At 37.7% G+C, this 22,790-nt stretch overlaps 1 protein-coding gene across 8 annotated transcripts in view; it reads right to left on the bottom strand.

The window, feature by feature from the left end:
* The window catches only part of BNC2 (basonuclin zinc finger protein 2), a 276,637-nt gene that overhangs the window by 234,977 nt on the left and 18,870 nt on the right, over positions 1–22,790 (bottom strand). For 6 of the 8 annotated variants that reach the window (XM_087822645.1, XM_087822649.1, XM_087822647.1 and 3 more), the window contains one exon: positions 1,261–1,344. The exons of the other annotated variants lie outside the window; for them this stretch is intronic. In XM_087822645.1, coding sequence (XP_087678771.1) covers positions 1,261–1,344 — 84 coding nt within the window. The remainder of the gene's footprint in view (positions 1–1,260; positions 1,345–22,790) is intronic. 8 annotated transcript variants of the gene reach the window in all.

Genomic DNA, 22,790 nt, shown 5'->3' with positions numbered 1-22,790 from the left:
TAACTTTCTAAAACTGGGAAATACACGATCATGTCTCAGATGTGTCACACCTGCTTTTCTGTTGTATCATAGCCATACACCACCCAGACAGTACCAGCTTGTGACACTGAAGAGCTCAGGTGGTCTTCCTAGTCCAAGAGCAGGTGTGCAAGAGATGGTGTACCCTTCAGTACCATAAAAACTGAAACCTCCTACCACCAATTCTACCTTCACTCCTACTGCGAAGAAGTAATTTTTTTAACTATTCTCTTTTCTCATGTGGGGCATCTAAATCAGTAAAATGCTTTAAAACTAAACTCACTATGCTCATCCCGTAAGTCTAAAATTTTTAGAAAATGATGCCAAATGGAGGTCCTAAAAAAATATTATGGGTTTGCTCATGCTAGGGAATGACATTCATGTTGTAACTTCAGCCCGCATCTTTGCATCACTGGTACACACACATTCCTTAAATATTTAAAGGTACATGGAAGTGGAGACATTACTTTGGCCAAGATATCATATTTAGATTTTTAATTTTTAATATACCAAACTGCTCTGACTGCTTCAAGACCACCCAAAATGAACTGAATTCCAAGTCAATACCTTCACAAAAATGTACTTTGCTAATAAAAATGTACTTTGCCAGAGGACATGTCTCCCAATCCATGAAGAAGCAAGATACTTATCATTAGGTCCTATTTTTCTTATTCAGTACTCAGCTGAATGGTTTCCATTCTCCTGAGCTAGGATACCATAATGCAGGAAGCATGACTTGCTCACAGTGTAACCCAGTGCCTAGCGCAGTGCTTAGCACATGATTATGATGACTTAAAAAGATGAGAGCTAATATTCCCAGAGTACCTGCTGCGTGCCAAGCCCTATGTTAACTGCTAGGTATACATTAGAACATTTAATCCTCATAATCACTTTGTGTGGTAGATCTCAATTTTACACAAGAAATCTAAAGCTCAGTTAGGTTGAGTGACTTGCCAAAGGTCTCAGAGCAGCTTGTGTCACCTGGGCAGCCAGCCTTCAGAAACCATGGTCTTATCTACTGCAGTATACACTACTTCTTAGATAAATAAATGAATGATCTCCAGCTACAGACAACTTATCCTGAAAAGAGCTTTCTGTTGCACATATGCTACTATACTGGCCTCTCGTTTACACTTTTCTCAATGGTTGTCCATCTCCTAATGTCACTGATACATCTGTATGGCCTTCGGGGGCCACTGTTTGTCACACCACCCCCAACTGATAAAACAATAAGACTCCAACCTGGACTTCCAGCCTCTGGTCTGGCTCCTCCAGGTTTGGGCAGAAGTCTGCACCCAGCACTCTGCCAGCACATGCCACTGGAACCTGGGGGAATACGGCTGAGTTAGATAGGTGCTGGGTGTGGAGGCTGAGAACTGCACACAAACACACTTGACCCAGGCAGAAGCAGGGATATCCTAACTGCAGATCTGAAACAGGCCATCATGGCTTCACAGGTTTTTGACACTTAGTAGGTCAAGCATATTGTAAATATCACACATCCTACTTTACTCACTGCCAAGAAGGTAAATTTCAAGAACAAAAGATCCACATAAATTTTATTCCTTCTTGTACTTACAGCATGCAGAAGAAGGAGAGAAGAAAGGTAAAAATGCATGGAGGAAGGAAATAAGGGAAGGGGGAAAAGAAGCTTGGTGATATTATTTTTCCTGTCTTTTCATTTTCTTATGTGGGAATTAAGAAAATTGCATTCTATAATGCCTAAAGTTTCTTTGAACTCCTAAAATATCTATTCAAATTTATTTTTCCTGTTCCTGGTATAGGTTAGCAAAGGCAGAGTTTATTTATCAATATTTATTATTTATTTACTTACTATATTTAAATTGCATTGGAGTTTTATGTCTGTTCTAATAATAAAAATAATGAAACAGCTATAATTTAGTGACTCTTGGTTTCTAGAATTCTACATTGAAAGCCACTAAAATTTCCTTTCAAAATTAAGTTATTTATTATAAGGAGTCAGCCTCATCCTGAATACTGCCTACTATAACTTGCTTACTTAATTGTAGACTTTTTAAGATAAGGAATAAAGGATTTATGTGTGATCTAAACCTGTTTTCTCCTTTTTAAAAATGTCTCTAATATTCAATAATACCAAACATACACTATCTTCATTAATCACATATCTATACATATGTATCAGAATCTCAATCCCTCAATCTGCTTTACCTCACCTATGTTCTTTCCCTATCGAACAAAGTCCTCCTCTGGTGTTTTGTTTTCTTTCTTTTTTAAACTCCAATTATGATCATCTGTGCCAATCAATTTTCTTTGTTTAGAGATCACTTTTCAGCCAAGCGTGCTGCCTTAGAAAGTATTTCCCCCCCCCTTTTTTTTTTTGACCCACAAATCAGTTCACTTCTCCTAATTTAAACAATTTCAATAAGCTTCATTTTGCAAGTTCATTAGTGAGTATCACTAATTTTTTTAAGAGCATTCAGTCAACTCTTCAAATATTTTAGATTCAACTCTCCTTTTCAAGTCTCGTTCTTTCTTCCTGCCTATGTCCATAAGGCCAAAGGGACAGAATATCATCTGTCTTTGAAATTAACCACTCTTTACCCAGGAATTTCACCAGTGAAGCCCAAGAGGGAAAGGAAAGGGAGGTCACATTTACTGAGCGCTTGAAATGAGCCAGTCACCATATGGGCACCTTACACACAGAAATAACCTGGTGTGTGTTTTTTTCCTTTTAACAATCTTATGAGATATGAGCATCTGCATTTGACAAATGAAAATACCAAAGCTTAGATCAGGTAAATAACTAGCTCAGAGTCACATGCTAGAAAGCTGCACAGCCCAAACTTAAAAAATGAGGAAGACAGACTGAGAATGTACTTCAAAGTTAACGGGAAACATGTAATAATTGCATTTAGTGGCATTCACTCTAGGGGGCATTTGTTAAAGTTTCATATGAAAGAAATTACAAATAAGACAAAGGAAACAAAGAAGGTGTTACCAGAAACCAAGACTGACTACTTGCTCTTTGGTCCAGGACAACATAAGCAATGTAAAGGGGAATTGATCCTCTGACTTGAGGAATGAGAAAGAAATGGGGCATGGAGAAGAGGGACACTGTGCATCTGTGTTGTGTCACACACAGAATAATGCGGATCCCACCCCTCAGTTGACGCACAGAGGAGCACTAATGAGTCATGCAACAGTAATTATCCCTAGGGTGCAATAGAAGGACTGGAAAAAACTCATCTTAGAATATTCCATATCAAAATGAAACCCCCAAAAGAGCTTCCTATAAAACCTCAATAAATGTGACTACTTCACTGATTGAAGCAGAATCCATGAGCCAGAATGTATATAGTGCGAATTAAGTGTAAACAATACTTTATTTCATGTATGTACACAAAGCAAATTCCCACTTACCTTAATATTATTTGACCATGTCACAAATAAGTTTTTAGTTCCTTTTTCCCTCTCACAGAATGCATCTTATAAACACTCTCAACAGGAAACGAGACAGTTAAACAAGTACTATTACAACCTCAGACACTTAGAAATACAGTTCCTGAGAGAAAACAAAAAGTTTGTCAATAAGTTGGGAGGAAACTGTACCAGGCCACTAGAATGTTTCAATAATCCAGATCACAAAAGGAATTAGTAGGAAAGTGGGTAGCACTCTATAGTTAGATGCCTAGAATTTCAGAGCAGAAGAAAATCCCTAAGTGTCCAAAAAGTGGACTCCCATATTTTAAAGACAAGGAAATTGAGATTCAAACTAAACTGCAGTTCCACTGAGAAGTTCACCTTCCAACAATACTCCCCCACCCCCACTGACAATTAGTGTCATTGATTATCAGACAGCAAAATTTTTAAGGAAAAGGCAAGTGAGATTATCTGGTTCCTAATTCATCAAAATGTGCCAAGAAAAATACGAAAGATATAAAAGTTGATAGCCTAATTAATTATAATTCAACACACCTAGACAATTAGGTATTTTGATTTAGAAGCCTCCATTGTTAACCAGCTAGCTATAAAGCAGTCAAAAAAAAATGATTGACAGAAACAGCAGAAATAAATTGTCTAAATCCTTATTATTACTCCATTTTAAATTAAGATAATAAGATATGGTATATACCCAACCACTGTTTTCATTGGAATATAAAATTTAAAGTGATTTGGGGAATTCCTTCATTCCACTTTCCTTCATGCTAGCCTTCAGTGTCTAAGTTCTACAATGATTTTTGCAAAATGTTCACAGGGGTTTTTTTATCCCTGAAAAGGAGACTAAGGGAATTTTTAAAATTCTTTTTTGAACCACTGCATATTTTGCTTTTAAAGTAACAAAAACATTTAAATTAAAAAGAAAGAAAAATACTAACCTGATCATCTAATGTGTCTAAACATTCTGCCACAGGTTTCATTATGGGAGGGTAATTGTCTAGTACTCATCTAAATTTCACTCCCTGGTGTTGTAACAGGAAGTAAGAGGCCTTGAAAGGGACCGTCTAGGATCCCCAGGGTAGACAGAAGCTGAGTGCATATCTACTCTCCTGTTCATACCTCAAAGGAATCATGGTGTGTGAGAGAGCTATTTACAACTTACTTTGTGTATAATCAGCAGAAACAAAAGATATGACAACAAGCATAAACGCCTCTCTCTCTCCTCTCCGGAGAATTCAGCAAGGGAAGGCCAGTGGGTATTCACTTCAGTGTCAAAAGGGCTTCCAGAAAACACATTTTCTGTGGGGCAGGGAGGAAATATGGCAAGCTTCCTACACACACGCACACACACACACACACACACGTTCTTTGTTTACTGAGATCACACATAAAGACTGTTAGAGACCAGATTTCTGAAAAGAAGTCACATTGTGAGGAAAAGCCTCACATTGTAAATGGGAGCTACCATTCAAAATATCTGAAGTGGAATGGGGGTATAAGGTGGATGTAATGAAGGGGACAAAGGGAGAGAGAGGCACAGACACAATAATTTGGAAAATGAAATGTGTTACCAAGAAAAGGGCTTATAGAAACTGAGATGCTTCTTGCACAGCCAGGGCCCATTTGAAATTTTATTTTATTTTTAAACATTAAACATTCAGGTAGGCACTTGCCTGATAGGCACTATAAAAGTCACAGCCTAAATAAACAAACTGACTCCCATGTCAGCTCAAGTCTCTTCAGCTAAGCTGGCCACAAGCCCAGATCAGTTCTGAAGTGTGCATGTTTTGGTGGCTTCAGTCTAGCAGTGAAGACATAAGGGAAACTATCTGAGCCCAAGAAGAAGTTGGAGAATTGGTAGATAAAACTGATTTTCAAAAATAAAGAGAGAGAGAAAACCCAAAACAAGTCTTCTCAGAGGACTGGGGTACTTAGCTGGGTGCGAGCTCTGTCACGTTCCAGGCCAAAGAAATGCACTGATAGAACTTCAGCGTCATTTCAGTGGTGAGACAATGCCAAGCAGAAGGAAAAATTACTCAGATAACAGAAAAAATTCAGGAAGTCCATTAAGTGAAAAGGATTTGACAATAAGCTAGCCAGGAGCCGTTGTGAGAAAGAGCAGAGAAAGGAATAAATTAATTACCCACCACAGTAAAGATGAGGATATGTATTCTAAACACACTGCTGCAAAATAAATGAATGGAAAAGCTGAAATACAGGAAGGTGAGCTGAGTTGCTGGATGTGCAGTTATCTTATATTCTAATTTTTCAGATTACAATTTACCTAAAAGACAACATTCCAAGACTAAACTTTCTCAACCATGGAAGCCCAGGCTAAGACTCAGAAGGACTAACTATATAAACCCAAAGCTTAACAATGAAAACATTGCTTACTGGTCTCTGCTACTAATGAGTCAAAACAGTTATTTATCCATTTTCCAAAAGGGAGTGGCCAGAACTATGCTCATTCTTACAGATGAGACAGGGTTGTATGAATGGGAACACAATAAGGATGAGAGATATATAAGAATGGAGAATGACAGCGGACAGGCCCCTCTGGTGTCATCCCAGAACAATGAGCTAACAGGATCAGGATGAGAGGCTAAAGAACAGAAAAGGGTCAAGCATGTGATTCTGCTACTCAACAGGGAGATGGACACAGAAGATGACTGGGGGTGGGGGAGACACAGCATCCTCACAGGAGCCAGGACTGCAACTGAGGTTCACTCGCTTTTTGCCTCTGGAGCTCATCCTCTTGGGTGAGCTGCCAAACAGGGCCCTAGGCTCCTTGATAGGAGCAACCTCTGCAGGTACAATTACAGGAGATTTTTGCCACCACAAATAACACAGATACCTTGTTTTTATATTGTGAAGTGTAGGATAAAAGGTAAAAATCTCTCTTCCCTGGTGACACCCTGAGGAACTTAATGGAACATGAATAATGCTAAAATTACAGTCTCTTCCTTCCAGAGTGCTCAAAGGGCTTTATACATAATATTTATTAATTCCCACATCAGACAAGTAAAGGGCAGTATAATTTCCATCCCACCCTTTTTATTTTTAAACAAGATAACTGTGGTCTATCGCTACTGTCTTCCTCCCCATTTGATAAATTGGATAGAACTGAAATTACGACAAAGTCCTCTCAACTACTATGCTAGTGTTTTACCGAGAGTCCATTTATTTTCCAAATCTTGTTCTACATGACTTTTAGCACTAAAGAAAATGAAGCTATTTATACCTGTGCCATGGAAGGGTTTTATATTAAGAAAACAAAGCACAGAATTAGATTCTTTTCAGTTGGCTTACAATCATTCTTTTAATTCAGAATTTTAGAAACTGAACACCCCAGCTTTCTGCTTATGAGCATATATACTGCCAAATCTAACAACTGACATTAAGTAAAACTTCAAGTATGCTTATATATGCCCAGGTTAACTTCCTTTCTGCCCCTGAGGCTCAATGCCAACTATCCTAAAGGCAAGAAATATGAAAAAAGCACTGGCTTTGGAGTTAGACCTCTGTTTAAATCCCAGCAGTATCTGGTAAAGTTGGTCAGTTAATTACCAATGCAGGGCCTTGTTTCCTACATCTGTAAAGTGGGAATAATTATAATTACTGCGTAGGGTTGGCAAGGCTGAAGGAGATGACACGTCATCTAACTAAGCACACCACAGGTACACAGGATAAGTAAATGATACTTTCTCAGACATCTCCCAACAGCACACACTACTCTCATGAGCGCTGAGAAGTTTGAGACAGTGAGGGAAGGAATTTGGGAGGAGGGAAGCAAGCTTCAGGTGTCAAAGGAATAATATAAGCAATTAGGGAAACTAAAAAAGTATAGCTATTCAATTAGTCTCAATTAGGGGCCAGCTCAGTCAACTTTTAGAAGGCTTCCTGGAATGCTGAGTTGAGAAAGAATGTAAGATGTATCCAGGCTCAGAGAAACTGACCATTGAAGTCTTCACTGGGGGAAGTTGTAAGCAGTGTCCCATTTCACTCTCTGCCACTCATACCCCAGCCAAGCCCTTCACAATTAAAACATAAGGTTATTTGCTGAGTTCTCTTTCATGCTAGTGGCTTGACCTATGAATTAGAAATAAGGAGTTTCCAGAAAACATGGGTGAATAAAATCTGAAGAAATGCTACTCTTTTGGAAAACAAAACAATAAATAGCAAACTGATAGACCAATATTTCAGGTCAGTGGTTCAAGGTGTACTCCTCAGCCGAGGAACATTATCAGGTCACCTGGGAAGTTGTTTGAAATACATTTCGAGGGCCCCGCCTGAGGCTTACTGTGACAGAACCTCTGGGCGTGGAGCCCAGCCATTTGTTCTTAGTGATCAGGTGTTTAAGAATCTCTAGCTTAAATAAACTAGAAAACCAAGAGAGAAATGGTCAGACAAAAGCTCTCTAGATGATAACTTGGTTTTAGAAAAGACAGCCTAACAAAAACCAAGGGAAGAAAGAAGCAGACATCAGGACATAAGATCCAGGATCTCCCAAAATCTCACTCTGTGAAGGAGAGAGGGGATGTCAGAAAAGCAGACCCTTTAAAGAGAAAGCCAAAACGATTAAGCCACTTAAGAGCAGTGGTATGGCCAACTCCACAATATGCCGCAAACATTAGAAGGAAATGATTTGGGGACAGACGCTAACTTAAGCATTTAAACTAAAAGCATTTTGAAATGAGCCAGGTCACCCTTAACTTTGCCACTGCACTTGCTCCGCTCAGCTTCTCTCCCTGGTTTTCCACCTCAAAGAGAATGAGGATGAATTTAACTATTTCTAATGAGGGGTAAGAGGCTACCAAGTAATGATCACCAAGCCCCTGAATTTTTTTTTTTTTTGAGGGGGTGGCGTTTTTTTTAGAAAGGAGTTCACTTTCGAAGGAAATAGGTGCATTTAACTTGACCTTACTTCATCAAAGGCACAAAATGGGACAAATCAAAAGGGTTTTTATTTTCCTTCCTAAATTTCACACACTAGAGAGGAAAAAGTGATAGAAAAATGAATGAGTGTAGAAAAGGGAGTCTGAGGAATGAAATAGGATAGAAGAAATGTGTTATGTGCCAGACAATGAAAAATATTATTCCAAAAAAACTCAACATCTCCAGTTACCTACTGAACCACCTACATTAAACTTCTTATAGTTTTTTTAAAAAGTTTAAGTATCCATACTTGGTTTAAGAAATGAAAGCATGTAATACTAGACTTAATGCACAGTGGTTAGCTAGAGATGCAGGTTCCTCTGGACAAGCCCCTTGTCCCATTTGACAGGAAGAGGGAGTCTAAAGGAAAGCCACAGATAGCACCAACTGACCAGAAAAATTCCCACTGCTGTTAACAGGAGAGCCAGGGAAGCCTTTACCACACTACCAAAGCTCATAATACAGCATGCAGAAGATGAATGAATCAACATGGTTTTCTTTGCATGCAAAGTTTGAACACAGATAATGTTAAGAAAGGAAACGGGAAGGCAGATTCAGTCCTGCTGTTCCATACAGTAAAAACTTCCCCAACTCAAACGTCTAAGCTATACTGTGTCCTGCACAATTCCCCCTCCAAGCCTGCTGAGGATCCCAGACTAAAAAGAGAAAATGCACAAAAGCATGCAATGTTGATTTCTATGGAATACCCACCCTCCCTCTAACTCCAACACCCCTATCCTAAATGCACTTATCTCAACTGGGGTGAGATCTAGGGGAGATGAAAAGCTGCAGGTATTCTGTACCAGTTTAAAAAATGAAATGAATATAAATCTTTCCCACCAATGGTATCTCTGTTACTGAGGGTTGAGGATGCGCTCAGAAGATTAAGTAAAAGGAAGTTTCCTATATTTTCCTTTGGGATCTTATAAAATAAGGTACTTTTTTCCCAAAGTGAAAATATTTTACTCCTGAAATCTAGTGGTTTTAGAAGCTAAAAGTAGTAGACAACAGAATGTTTTATAAATGATAAAACACATGATGTTTCTTTTTTTTATGTTTTTGGTGTTAATGGCCACACAGAGCTACTTATGTCACTGACTTACCTAATGATCAAAAATACTATAAACTACCCTTTTCCCTCTACATGCCCTCCTGTTAGTGATGTGATGCTCTTCCCTGGTTTCATCTGCCACCTGTATGGGAACAGTCCCAAATTCCTATTCCTTACCTCTCATGTAAATTTTAGTCCTACACTTTAAAGCTCCGACTAGAAATTTCCAAGTGTCCAGTTAGCACCTTGAGCTAAAATAAGCTAAGCAAATGGGTTCATTACTACCCTTTCTTTACTACCACTCCCCGACTTTGCTATATTTTGCAATGTCAATCCCATTCACAAAGACTCAGTAATATTAATCATGATTAAGAGCCTTCTCCTTACTTACCAAACCAAGTAATTTCTGAAAGTCTGTTCATTCTTCCCTTTTAATCCCTTAGCAGCACCCCCATAAACCTTCCAGATCATTTCTAATAAAAGCACACTCAGACATCTGCCATAACTTGTAAGTGATAATCCTAACTTTATCATTCCACACTTGCCAACCAGTACCACATACCACCCCCTCCAACTGCCAAACATATTCTCCTAGGTGACGTTTAGAGTTCCCCACAAACTATCAATTTAATGTTCCTGCCCAGCTGGTGTGGCTCAGCGACTGAGCATCGACCTAAGATCCAGGAGATCCCGGTTCAATTCCCGGTCAGAGCACATGCCTGGATTGTAGGCTTTATCCCCAGGGGGGGCTGTGCAAGAGTTCAGCAGATTGATGACTCTCTCTCATCATTGATGTTTCTCTCTCTCTCTCTCCCTCTCCCTTCCTCTCTCTAAAATCAATATAAATAAATAAAGTTCCTTCCTGGCCCTCTAAAAGCTAGATCTACCCTGTCTTTCCAGCTTTATCTTCTCCTCTTCCTTCATGACAAATACTTAACAGATAGTCTAATTTGATGTCTCTTGCTTACTGCTTTGGGCTTTCCTAACTTGACATAGTTCTCATGCTGCTCTTTTTAGAATACCCTCCTCTACATTATACATTTGAAAATCTCCTTATTTCCTGATGCCACTTCTTCCACAAAGTTTTCTGATACCCCCAGGCAGCAGAGATCTCCTCCCCAGAGCATCACAGAACCTTGGACTTGAACTATGTGTTTTTCTCTCCTTAAGGCCAAGAACTAATTTACTTTTCTCCCACAGCACCTACCACACTGCTTTACACACAGCAGATAGACAAGTACATGCAAAATAAATAATAAATAAATCTCTTAAAATTCACAGTGGCACCAGTGACCCAATGTTACAAATAGAGTGATTTTAACTACATCATTATTCCACCTGATCCTCAACAAATACCCATAAGGCAGTTAGGGGGCAATAATTCCTATTTCACAGAAATTCAAGATACAAGGAGGTTACTATTTATGCACAGAGCATTCTTCTGAGTATAACTTAGCCTGTAAAGGTTCAGTAACTAATTCAACGTCACCCCGGTGATCTGCGGTATACATCTGCTGAAAATGATACTTCTTGTGCTGGACTTTCCTTCCAGCTTATTCCAGGATACATCTAAAACCTGACTTCATTAAAGCAATCTTCTAGATGCTGAGAAAATGTACAACATCTACCCTAAAATATAAGTTTAGGAAGTCTTTCTCTGTCCCACGAGTTGTCAACATATACTGAAATATGAAATATAGAATGATAAAATATAATGGCCTATATATAACTTAAAATTTACTAGGCTTCGGAGTAGGGGCAGGTATGAAAACCTCCTTTAAGTAAGCTCTCTAAAAAGGTACTGATTGCCACAGACCTGGAAAGAAAGTAATCAGCCCATTATTCTGCCCTGAGATGGGAATGCATGTCTAAGATCAGCTCATAGCCAACAGGAGGTAAATTTCCATCTCTAATCATACATAGCTTCTCCTTTGTTTCAAGTCAAAAGTACACAACTACATTTGGTCCTAAAGCCAACTGCTGCCCTGCTGCCTACTGTTATAAAGTTTTGTTCAAATGCAGCCACACCTATTCCTTTACGTATATAATCTATGGCTGTTTGTGGCTTCAGAGACAGAGTTGAATAGTTGCTACAGGAACCATAGGGTAGCCTAAAATATTTACTATCTGGGCACAGAAATACAGAAAAGGTTTGCCAACCCCTGTTTTAAATTGTGCAAAATTATACCTCTTTCCCCAGCAACACCACTTTCAAGAATTCACCTTTAGGAAATAAGAATACAAGTGCAAACAAGAATGTTCGTATGGAAGCACCATTCTTCATAAAAGACAAGAGCTGGCAACAACCTCAATGTCCATGAACCAAAAACTCATTAAATAAATTATGGTACAATAATAATACTAGGAATCCACTAAAAATGATGCTGAATATTTATACTTACAGACATGGAAAGATATCTATGACAGAAGTTTTTAAAAAAGAAGTTACATATCCATAATCCCTTTATGTGACTAGTATCTACACCCCTCTACACACACACATTTGTATGTAAATATAAATTAAGATGATTAAAAAGATGTTAATAAAATGGTTCCTTGGTGGCAGCCTTTCAGACAGTTTTTATTCTGTTTGTAGTTTTAAAATCAGATCTACACAACAACTATGTATCCTTTATACAAAGGCTGTCAAAGAAGTTTAAAACTATTAAAAATTAAAATCACGGTACAAAGTTTAGATTCTTCATTTTATTAAGCACTAAGTTTTTCAGAAAATAAGATGTTTTTTGGATTTTGTTTGGTTTGGTCGGGGAATTGGTCTTGTTATTGCTATTTTGCTTCTTCCTTTTCCTCTCTTTTAAAGAGAGAAAGGTTGTTAAGCTCACCAATACATGCATATCTATGAACTGGCATTCCCCACAATATGTGGCAACCTCACATAATGGATCAAAAAAGTCCCTTACAAAAGCATCCACGGGTTAGGAGGAAAGGAGAGGTTAACAGAATAGTGCTTTGACAGAAATGTGTTAATTCAGTCAGTGTCTTGCTTCTGGTTTACCATAAAAAGGTTCATAAAGTACCCAAAAGCCACATAAGATTTTAGAATTATGCTGCTCAGTGACTGATTCTTAGTGAAGAGAAAGGAGAGCATTTTGTCCACTCTCATTTTCTTCCACAAAAGTAAGCTTCTGTAAGATAGGCACACGTATTTTTTAAACTTAGTAATCGAAAAGGCCAAATATGTACACGATAAGAGTATTAAGAACCCTGTACTACCACTGATTAAGAGATGCTAAGTGAACACTGCATAAGGCTTGCAAACTAATTACAACAGGAACTACAGAAGAAGAAATTGCTAGTAACAGCCAACACAGCTCACCCTCTCTTTGCAACTTCACAGGCATCACTTCTAAGCTCCATTTTATAAATGAAATAACTGAGGTTCAGAGTGGTTATATAACCTTTCCATGGTCACATAAAGAAAAGATAAATAAATTCAAATGAAGATACATCTGGCTCAAAAGTCTGGACTCTTCCCACTATGCTAATAAAACAGAAATTATATTGCTAATGAAGTACTACATAAAATCCCAATATAAATTTAGCATGTGAGAAAACTTGAAATTCCTAGTTTGTAAAGCTATTACAGAATTACCATGTCACCGTATTTGTTTTACAAGCAATTTATTTAAAATAGTGTGTTTTTACACTATTTTCTCAAAGTTAGATCTATCCATATTCATATTCTCCATCCTTACAATATATATATTGTAATATACAATATACATAATATACAATATACACATGCATATATTATATATATTTTTTTTTAGATCCGCTATACCATTTTATAATACTGAGCACAAAACTATTTAATATTTTCAAACTGAAACAGAGTCTGAATACATTTGTAGGCATACACTCCAGTTAGACATACAACTGTGACTGGTTGTTTTTTTTATGACTTTTCTCACATCAAATTTATTTCACTGCTAAATATTAAACAAAATCTGTGCCCTGAAAATTAACATATGAAAAACTGTGCAATGATATCACTGTAATTTCTTTTACATTTGTATTTATCTCACATTATTTTTCTCTTAGATATATTCTTTTTTTTTAAATATATTTTTAGCCCTAGCCGGTTTGTCTCAGTGGTTAGAGTATTGGCCTGCAGACTGAAGGGTCTCCAGTTTGCTTGCATGTGCAGGAGGCAACCAATTGATGTCTCTCACAATGATGTTTCTCTCCCTCTGTCTTTCCCCCTCTCTTCTACTCTCTCAAAAAAACACACAACAACAATGGAGAAAATTTCCCCTGGTGAATATTAACAAAACAAACAAAATACATATATTTATATTTTTTAATTGATTTTTGTTTTTTAGAGAGAGGAAGGGAGGGGGCGAAAGGGAGGGGGAGGGGGGAGGGGGGAAGGGGAGAGAAACATATATCGATTGGTTGCCTCCCATACATGCCCTGATCAGAGATCAAACCTGCAACCTAGGTTTGTGCCCTGATTGGGAATGGAACCTGCGACCTTTGGTGCATGGGATGATGCTCAACCAATTGTGCAACAACCAGCCAGGGTGATATATTTTCTCTTAAAATTACTCTGAGATTGCCGTTTCCTAAATAAAACCTTCATTTCCCAAGTGGGGAAACTAAAGTTTGCTATCCTTCCTTTTTGGGGGGTGGAGACATCAGACTATGGTTAGGGGTAGTCCATGGATCCTAGTAGAGGTCTAAAAGATAAGACTCAGTAGCTGTACCCCTTTCCATCTAGAGAAGCTTTGACTTTTACATAGTGAATTCCTTATAAAATTGAATTTGAAAGGAAAAAAAAGAAACAGCGGGTTTGACAACTTTTTTTTAATAGCTTAAGTTATAGATGAATGAAGAATGTGGCAGAGGAAAAAGCAAAGACTTTGGGACCTGGTGGTGTGTTCAGTGGTTAGAGCGTCGGCCTGCACACCAAAGGGTCACGAGTTCTATTCCCTGCCAAAGGCACGTACCTGGGTTGCAGGTTCGATTCTGGCCCTGACAGGCAGGGCACATGTGGGAGGCAACCAATCAATGTGTCTCTCTCACATCTATATTTCTCTCTCTCTCCCCCACTCCCTCCATTCCTTCCACTCTCTCTAAAAATCAATGGAAAAAATATCCTCAGGTGAGGATTAACCAAAAAAAAAGGCTTTGGGGCCACCATTCTGAATACAGATTTTACACATCTATTTCCTCATCTGTAAAATGAAAATAACTGTACCTACCCTGAATGCTTTTGTAAACTCAGTAAGATAGCATGGGTACCAACCCGGCCCATTGTAGCTATGAAATTAATAGTTCTTAATCCTCTTTTTCTACTCTTAGTTACAAGCAAAAGTAAACACCAACCCAAATATTTATTTTAGATCTTAATATGCAGTGTGCTCCAAACTACGGTTGGCTAAAGAAAGTAGCTATTAGCCCTGGCCAGTGTGTGGCTCAGTGGTAAGAGCGTAGCCTGTGCACGGAAGGGTCCCCAGTTCGATTCCCAGTCCAGGGCACATACCTGGGTTGCAGGTTCCATCCCTGACCCCGGTTAGGGCACATTCAGGAGGCAACCAAAGTGTCTCTCTCACATTGACGTTTCTCTGTCTCTTACCCTCTCCTTCCTTCTCTTCTACTCTCTCTAAAAATCAGTGGAAAAAATATCCTCTGGTGAAGATTAACCAAAAAAAAAATATGCTAGGCAAAATAACAATGCTAATCAAAGTTCATCTATAACAATATTAAATGTACTACACAATTACTTTTGATAAAAACATAATCAAGGACTAAAAAAACAATAAAAGAACTATATTTTGCTCAACAAAATATTCCCAAGCCCTTAACTACACTTGAGGAATTGTGCAAGACTGTAAATAAAGATGAAATATTACCCAGATATACATGTATGTTGCTTGCTACTACTCTGTTCAATTCTACTAAGTATAAATACTATTAGCTTTAGTGTGACCTAAATTCCATGAAACAAGTAAATATTTACAAAGCCAGGGACAGAGGCTGGGATCCTACCTATAAAATTTAAATTCAAGCTCTACTATCAAGTATTAATGATAATGTGTATAAGGCAGGAAGCTTCAATTCAAGCAAATGATAGAACTGATGATACAAAGGTAAACAGAACCTAAAAGAATTAGGTATGCCTCTTTGCCTTTAGTCTACCATAAGCCATAACTGATATCACAGAGACAATAGTATCACTCTGACATCCATGAAGGCCAAGCTGGTGAGAATTTTGCAGACTGGCCAAAATGCAAGACTAATGGATAGCACAAGAGATGCTCAAAAAAAATAAAGAAATAAAAAAGATAGAAAAAGTTGTCTGCCAAATGTCTACAATCTCCTTTCCTAGGGATAACTGAAGAAATTAAAATATTTTATTAAAATATATACTCTCATTTCCAAAAATTCAAGCTTCCCAAGGGAAGTCTGACACAGGGCCAATTCAAAGAAATGGATCAACGGTTTACTGAATGCCTACCATGTACTTCAGCTTTACATGTGTTTTCTCATTTCATGTTCCTGACAAATTCTCAAGCTAAGTATTTTTTCCCCACTTTAAAAGTGGAGAAAATAAAGGTTAGGGATAAAGTGACTTATCCAAGGTCACAAGATCCAATCTTTTAACTCCCCCAACAGAGTTCTATAAAGTCAAACACTACTGTCCATCTGGCACAATGGAAACAGAAAAATGCTGAAAGAACAAGTATTAATATTTTAATAATGTTTGAATTTTAGGAAAAAAATCCTAAGCCAACTTTAATTTTCTTATTAGAGAGACATAATATTAGAGTAATTCCACCCTTTGCTTCTTGGTTTATAAAGGAAAAATTTTAATAAAGCAAATTGAAGAGGGTTGAATACAACCACATCATCTTTTTTATAATCTAAAATGAATGCTTCCATGATCAAGATAACAAATATATTTTTAGATGCTCTATATGTACATGGTAGATTTTTTTCCTTAATTTGGCATTGTTAACAAGTTTTTCTGCTATTTAGGAAAAAAATAATTTTGAAATTGGCTATAAGGAAAAAATATGCAGCACAAAAGAAAGTCTAATATTCTACTGTAAATTTCACTTTAGAACAAAAAGCAAAAGTCACCAAAAGAAAAGTCCTATCATTATTTTACTACATCCAACAGAGTAAAATGAGTATTAAAGTGAGTACTCTCTCTAGAAGGTAAGGGAAAATGTATAATGAATTCGTCTAAAATTTGAAGTGCCAAGTCTTTATATAAAAATCTTGATTTTACTATAGACTGCTTGTTGGTTTAAGATTTCCCATAAACAATGTGAATGTATTGGTTCATAAAGAACAAACCATCATATAGACAGCATTAATCAGATTAAACTCAGGTCTATCTTGACAAAATCATAAACGTGTACCAAAAATTCTATAAATTGGGCACACAGACCCACCCACAGTTTACAGTTTACTTTTTCTGTGGTATAGTCTTGAGTTAAGTTTCTATTACATATCATTTTTAAAAATAAGTTATCAATGGAAAAATATCTTAGTTTAACAACTCTGTAAATTTTTCCTTGTATCTATTTGGCAGTTATCAAAGGGTACATGCACATACAGGCACACATACAAAAATGTGTGTGTGTGAATTATTAAGGAAAAGAAAATGACACATAACAACATGAAAACAAGGAAAGTATTATGGTTTGCTAGTGAAAAGAAATAGGCAATTCAAAAATTCAAAACTAAAATTCAAACTATTAAAATATCTTTCCTTAGGTAAATCCAAAATAATCCATATTTCTTCTAGTAATTGGGGAGGAAATCAGATGCACAAATATTTTATAAAGTCCCACTGCAATATAGAAGGCTATTCCATACATTCACATTTTAATCTATTATAAATTAACTCTTATCAGATCAAATCATGAAGCAATCCTGAGTGTTACCTGTAACTTGCACAATTACAACTGAAGTCAGATCTTACACACACACCCACAGTAACTGTAAAGCCTAGAAAAACTGGAACAGTGAATAAGAAGAGTAGGGTTTCCCTGGAGAGGGACTGGGTGAAAGCAATCTGCCAAAGTGGATACATCTGAGAAAACTGCGAAGCCTGAAAATGTTCTAAAATCCTGAAGATGCCCACGTGGTTTCACAACCAAGTTTCTTTACAAGAGCCACAACCCAGATGACTTGCATCTTTTACTGCCTTATTTCCAGAATTCCTGATTTTAAATCACACTGGAAACCTCTGGCTGCAATTGAATTAGAATGGTTCGGTTTAGCCCTTCTAAACGCCAAGAAAAAAAACACAGCACCATACTTAAGTTTGTTTTGTTTTAAACTCGGTCGGACCTTCTGCATTCCAAAATTGTATCCCTCTGACTAATATAAACCGTTATTACAGAGAAATGGTTAAAAAAAAAAAAACAGCCAGTGAAAAAGAATGAGGGAGTAGTAATGGTAACATACAGTACCATGAGCTGCAGTGGCCTCCCAGTCAGTGGTGCAAGGTTAACAGATCACTCTTGGCCTTCAGGAAGACAGCAAAACACAGGCTGGGGAAGGGGGGTGGAGTGGGGGAGACAAGGACCGAGGCCGGGGGAGGGGGCCCTCACTCAGGCAGTTTACACAAGAGGGCAGCTCAGCTCAGCTCCTTTCTGGCGCATTCCTCCTATCTCCCAACCTCTTTGCGTGTGTCTTGTCATATTTTCTTCAGCTGTTAATTGTCCAGACTGCAAGGCACAGTTTAGGAAAAAGCGAAACCCTTCTAAGTGACCATCACAGCAAATCAGCTTCACGCCGGTGGGTAAAATTTTCCAAGGGAAGTGTTCTTCTGATAGTTCCTGAGTCTCTAAGTCACCCCCACCCCCACCCGCCACCACACACTCCCCTAGAGGGCCAAATGCACTGTGGCAATAAAACATTCATGCGACTTGGAATTTTAACACAATGCCATTTCCCTAGTTTAACCTGAAAGGAATGCACTAGTCACAACAGACTACATCATCCTGCCATTAAACCCTGCCAAGGAACCGCTTTTTTGGCTGTGCTGGGCCAGCTCTGACGGGAAAGGAGTACACAGACCCACACACTGAGCACAGAGGGGCCACCTCTGTTTCCTCAGTCTCGTCCAGCAACACTCTGCTCTTGAACATGACCCCTGACCCCTCGCAATGTGACCTGCTTGTGATGCGTGTGTCACTCTGGAACTTCTGCAGAGCCACACACTGCGCAGGCCATTTGCTGCTCCCTCTCAACAGGACTTGGACCCCTGCCAAAGGTTCTTTCTTATTATTACTGATGCTATTGAAAGTCTTCTGTTTAAGTGCCTGGATGCCTTTTCCTTGCGTTGTAGAGGTCTGTTTTTCTTCTTCCTTTGTTTGCTTTAGACTTTTTAAAAACAAACTTTACATTTGCATTCATAATTAGGTTATGATTACTGACAAAATGGTTTGCTTTGGGGACTACTTATCAAAGCTGCCAGTTCTCTCCCATTTAAGTGACATTTAATTTAGATTTACAAAACACAAAAAGAGAAATAATTCTGATTTCTCCTGAGAATTTTAGAGAAAAACTTAAAGGTGGTGTACTCTACAACATCCATACTTAACCATTTCATGTGGTACAAGTACAAGCAACAAATTAATTTTTTAAAATGGATTTATTGATTTATTACTTGCGCAGAGATTTCTACCTTCCAAGGAACATAACTAAAAAACTAAGGAATAAGAAAAAAGATATGTGCAAATGAAATATTAAAATCACATTTAAAGTTTTTAAATGTTTTAATTAATTTTAAACTCCGATGCCAATTAGGAGTTTAAAACCAATACAACAATATTAATTTTTAAGTTACCAGATACCATAATTTCACCCTCCAAACATCCTTTTTCTTTTTATCTTCTACTTCTCGCCCACCATTAAAGTATGCCTTCCAGATTCTTTTTTAACTTTTGTGATTATTTGTTTTTTTCCTTTCTAATCATTAACTATTTTCAGATGGGGCACACTCACTCTTGCCCTATTATTTTTATCTTGTTATTCCTCCTCTCAGTCCCAGGCAGTTCTAAAAAGCAGCAAATCCCTCTTTCTTGCCATGACCCTGAACTACAGCCAGGTGAGGTGTGATTAGCCCTGCAAAAAATATCAGGTGTTCTAAATTTAACCTCCTTGAGTGAAGCCATGGCCCCCCCAGTAACAAAGAACGCCTTATTTCATCTAAGTGATTAACCAAAAATACAAAATGATGCTCTCCAAGCAAGTTAACATGCACATATAAAATAAAACCAAATTGTCTTCTTTAGCATAATTTTTGTCTCCTTAGTAGCTGGAATTAATCTTACACCCTATTAAAGGACTTTTTTTCTTTTTCTTTCCTTTAAGCAGACATTATCATGCCTTCAAAGTCATTCGAACCCCCTTCACCTTAGCCAAGCCATGTTAATTCTAGATAGGAGGACAGCCAATTAACTTTTTTTAAAAAAGGAATTATATTTGACTTGGAGGGCAAGGGCTGAGAAATCAACTCAACAGAAAAAGCAAAGATTATCAAAACCTATGAAAATATTTCCATTTCAAAATGTAAATGCTGAAATCAAACTGTCATTTTAATTTATATAAAACACAGCAATAAAAGCATTTGATTTTTTTCAAGTAATCTGGTTTATTATCAATGTATATTCAAATTTCAATTTTGATGTTACTAGTGGAAAACCTAGTAAAATTGAAAACAGCAGTGCAGGAAGCCATGAGAGTAAAATTACAGAGGATAATTTCTATTTAAATCCAGGCAGATATACTTTTTTTGCTCATGTCAAATTGATCAAGACAGTGATCCTAAAGTATCTTGGACCAATATTCAAAGGAAAGAGCGCAGGTCTGCGGACTTGCACATACACCATGTTAACCCCCCTCATTTGTTATGCATTTCCTCTGTAGACCTCTGGAACTTGGAAAAACATCACTAAAAGAAGTGATAACCAGTCTCATTTTATTTCTACGCAAATCGTCAACCAATTTCATAATCTATTCATTGCTATGGCACAGTGATGCATCATAATGAGGAAATCATATTTTATATTTTATATGAAATTGTGCCATTACAAATAAATGGAATCAGAACAATACAGAACCTGCTAGAAAAGAAAGTCGAACCGGTAAGTCACTGAAATGCAAAAGGTTGCAAAAATTCCAAAGTTTTGCAAAAATATTAACTTATTTTGGTGGGTAGTTGTGACATGACCAAAATCTGTGATAACCACAGGTGATTTTCATTTTTGTTTAACCAAAATAAAATTTTACTATCTTAAATGACATTTAAAAATACAAGTTCAAAAGTTTTGTCAGTTTACCTTTTAATTTCTAGAAAGCAAAACAGGTGAGCACAAACATGCACATGCTAATTTATTCTTCTCAACAGGAGTCCCCTTGGAGTTATGGGATTGGCTAAAGCAACTACCACTATCCCACACACAGGCAGTTAACAGACTAAACCTGAGTGAGGGCAAGCCTTAGGTAAGGAGATGTGAAAGGGAAGATGTAAGGGTAAAAGAGAGAAGGAAGAAAAAAGGAAAGATTGTGTGGTGGAAACAGACTGAAAGAAAAGCAAGCTACGGGAAAGAAGGGGGTGAGAGAGAAGGAGAATAAGAATGAGATGGGGAGGAGCAAAATGGAAAGAAGCTGGAAAAGAGAGAGAAAAGAAAAGGGAGACTGAAGGGGAGAAAGGGATGGCTGGGGGAGAGAAGAGGAATTGGAGCCCGAGACACAACAGTGGATCAAGCAGCTGGCTGGAGATGCTAATTCAGCGCTTTAACAAATCAATGCCACTTGAAAAGTACAATGTGAGCCCTCACTGGGTAGATGTCAGGGGACTGAGAAAATGCATTCTCAAGTATTTCACATTAAGAGGGAATAATGTGTTAATTTATAACTCTTCACCCTATACACTCGGATTATCTATCTGTGTCAGCGATTTGACTTCTTAAATTTATCAAAAACGCACGCAAAGGGAGGCAGCTTCGGCTTCACCACAGGGAAATGGAGATTTAGGAAAAGCCTGTCCTAGGCTTGGACTGCGGTTCATTTTGCTTTCCTGTTTGGGCTGAAGTATTGGTGGGGGTGGCAAGGAGGAGTGAGCATCTGATGGAGAGATCTAGGAGGAGGGGGACTCCTGGTCCAGTTACTAACGCAACCAAAGAAAAGGCTTTCTTGGCCCGTGGTTGATTGCATTAGGTACCATCCGTCAAAAGTGACACAGAAGAGAAGGAATAACTTGAATCAGCAACCCGAGCTGCCATCATCAGAATTTACTTTACAGAAACTTACTTAAGTCTCTCAGCACACCCAGCGGAAGAGAAGCTGCTGACAATTGGATTGTAATTAAACAGTACTCGTGCAATGCCATCGGAGTTCCAATAACAGAGCTTATCAAAATAGGAAGGGAAGGGAGGGCTAAGCTTATTTTATTTGGTTCTCTTTGAGACAGGGAGGGGAGATGTGGAGGAACTGATATTACATCCCTGCATTCAGGAGCCTAATGTTCCTTTCTTAAGAAAAACCTATTTTATTAAACATCAAGTTCTTGGCATTGTTTCCTGATTGTTCCTGAGTGTAAATTTAGCTAACTTTTAATATAATGATAGCACAATTTCTAACCTGAGGGAGAGAAGACTGTTAATATTTTTACTGCCAAAATTAAGGCATTATCAGACTTAAATTTCAAGGTGCAAGAATTGTCAACAAAGGCCAAGTGTGTTAAAATTCTGGAGTAAATAAAAGAGAGTAAGTTTCAAGAAAGTGTTTTAATTAAGATCACACCTTCAAGGATATGAAGGGGGAAAGTGGTTCTACATAAAAAGAATCAAACATAGCCAGATTGTGAGTAACTGTTCTGAGTTTCACTTTAAGATTATTTAAACTACCTGCAGCAGTGTTTTAAACTGTGGGGGTATTTTTATTTGCTACTTGTACAACTGCAACAGAAACAGACATTCTCTTATTTGGGGGACATTCATATGTAAATGAATGCTGATGAATGGAAATGAGATTCTATATATGATGGGCAATGTTCAACACTTAGTTTTTAAAAAGGCAAAGTTACCTCACTCCCTGAAGCTTAAATCCCTTCCCTTCTACAACTGGGCACAGAATGAAAGGAGAGAAAGATGGACTTTCCACCAGTTTCTACTGACTAAACACAGCCTCACAGAGATACTCATGACAGAGAACAAACATTCAATCTTTTGCATCTTTTCTATGGCACACCATTACACAGTCATTTTTTATATGAATTATTTGATTAGACACTGAAATTATAAGTAAATAGCCAGAAATATTACAGCTACACTGAGCCAAAGGTTAAAATGTCCAAAATAGTATAATTATTTAATAA

This window comes from Miniopterus natalensis, chromosome 12, assembly GCF_054644295.1.
Source record: "Miniopterus natalensis isolate mMinNat1 chromosome 12, mMinNat1.hap1, whole genome shotgun sequence".
In the NCBI taxonomy this organism is placed as follows: domain Eukaryota; kingdom Metazoa; phylum Chordata; class Mammalia; order Chiroptera; family Miniopteridae; genus Miniopterus; species Miniopterus natalensis.
Note: the sequence above shows the minus strand (reverse complement) of the source record. Positions and strands in the feature narration are given on the sequence as shown.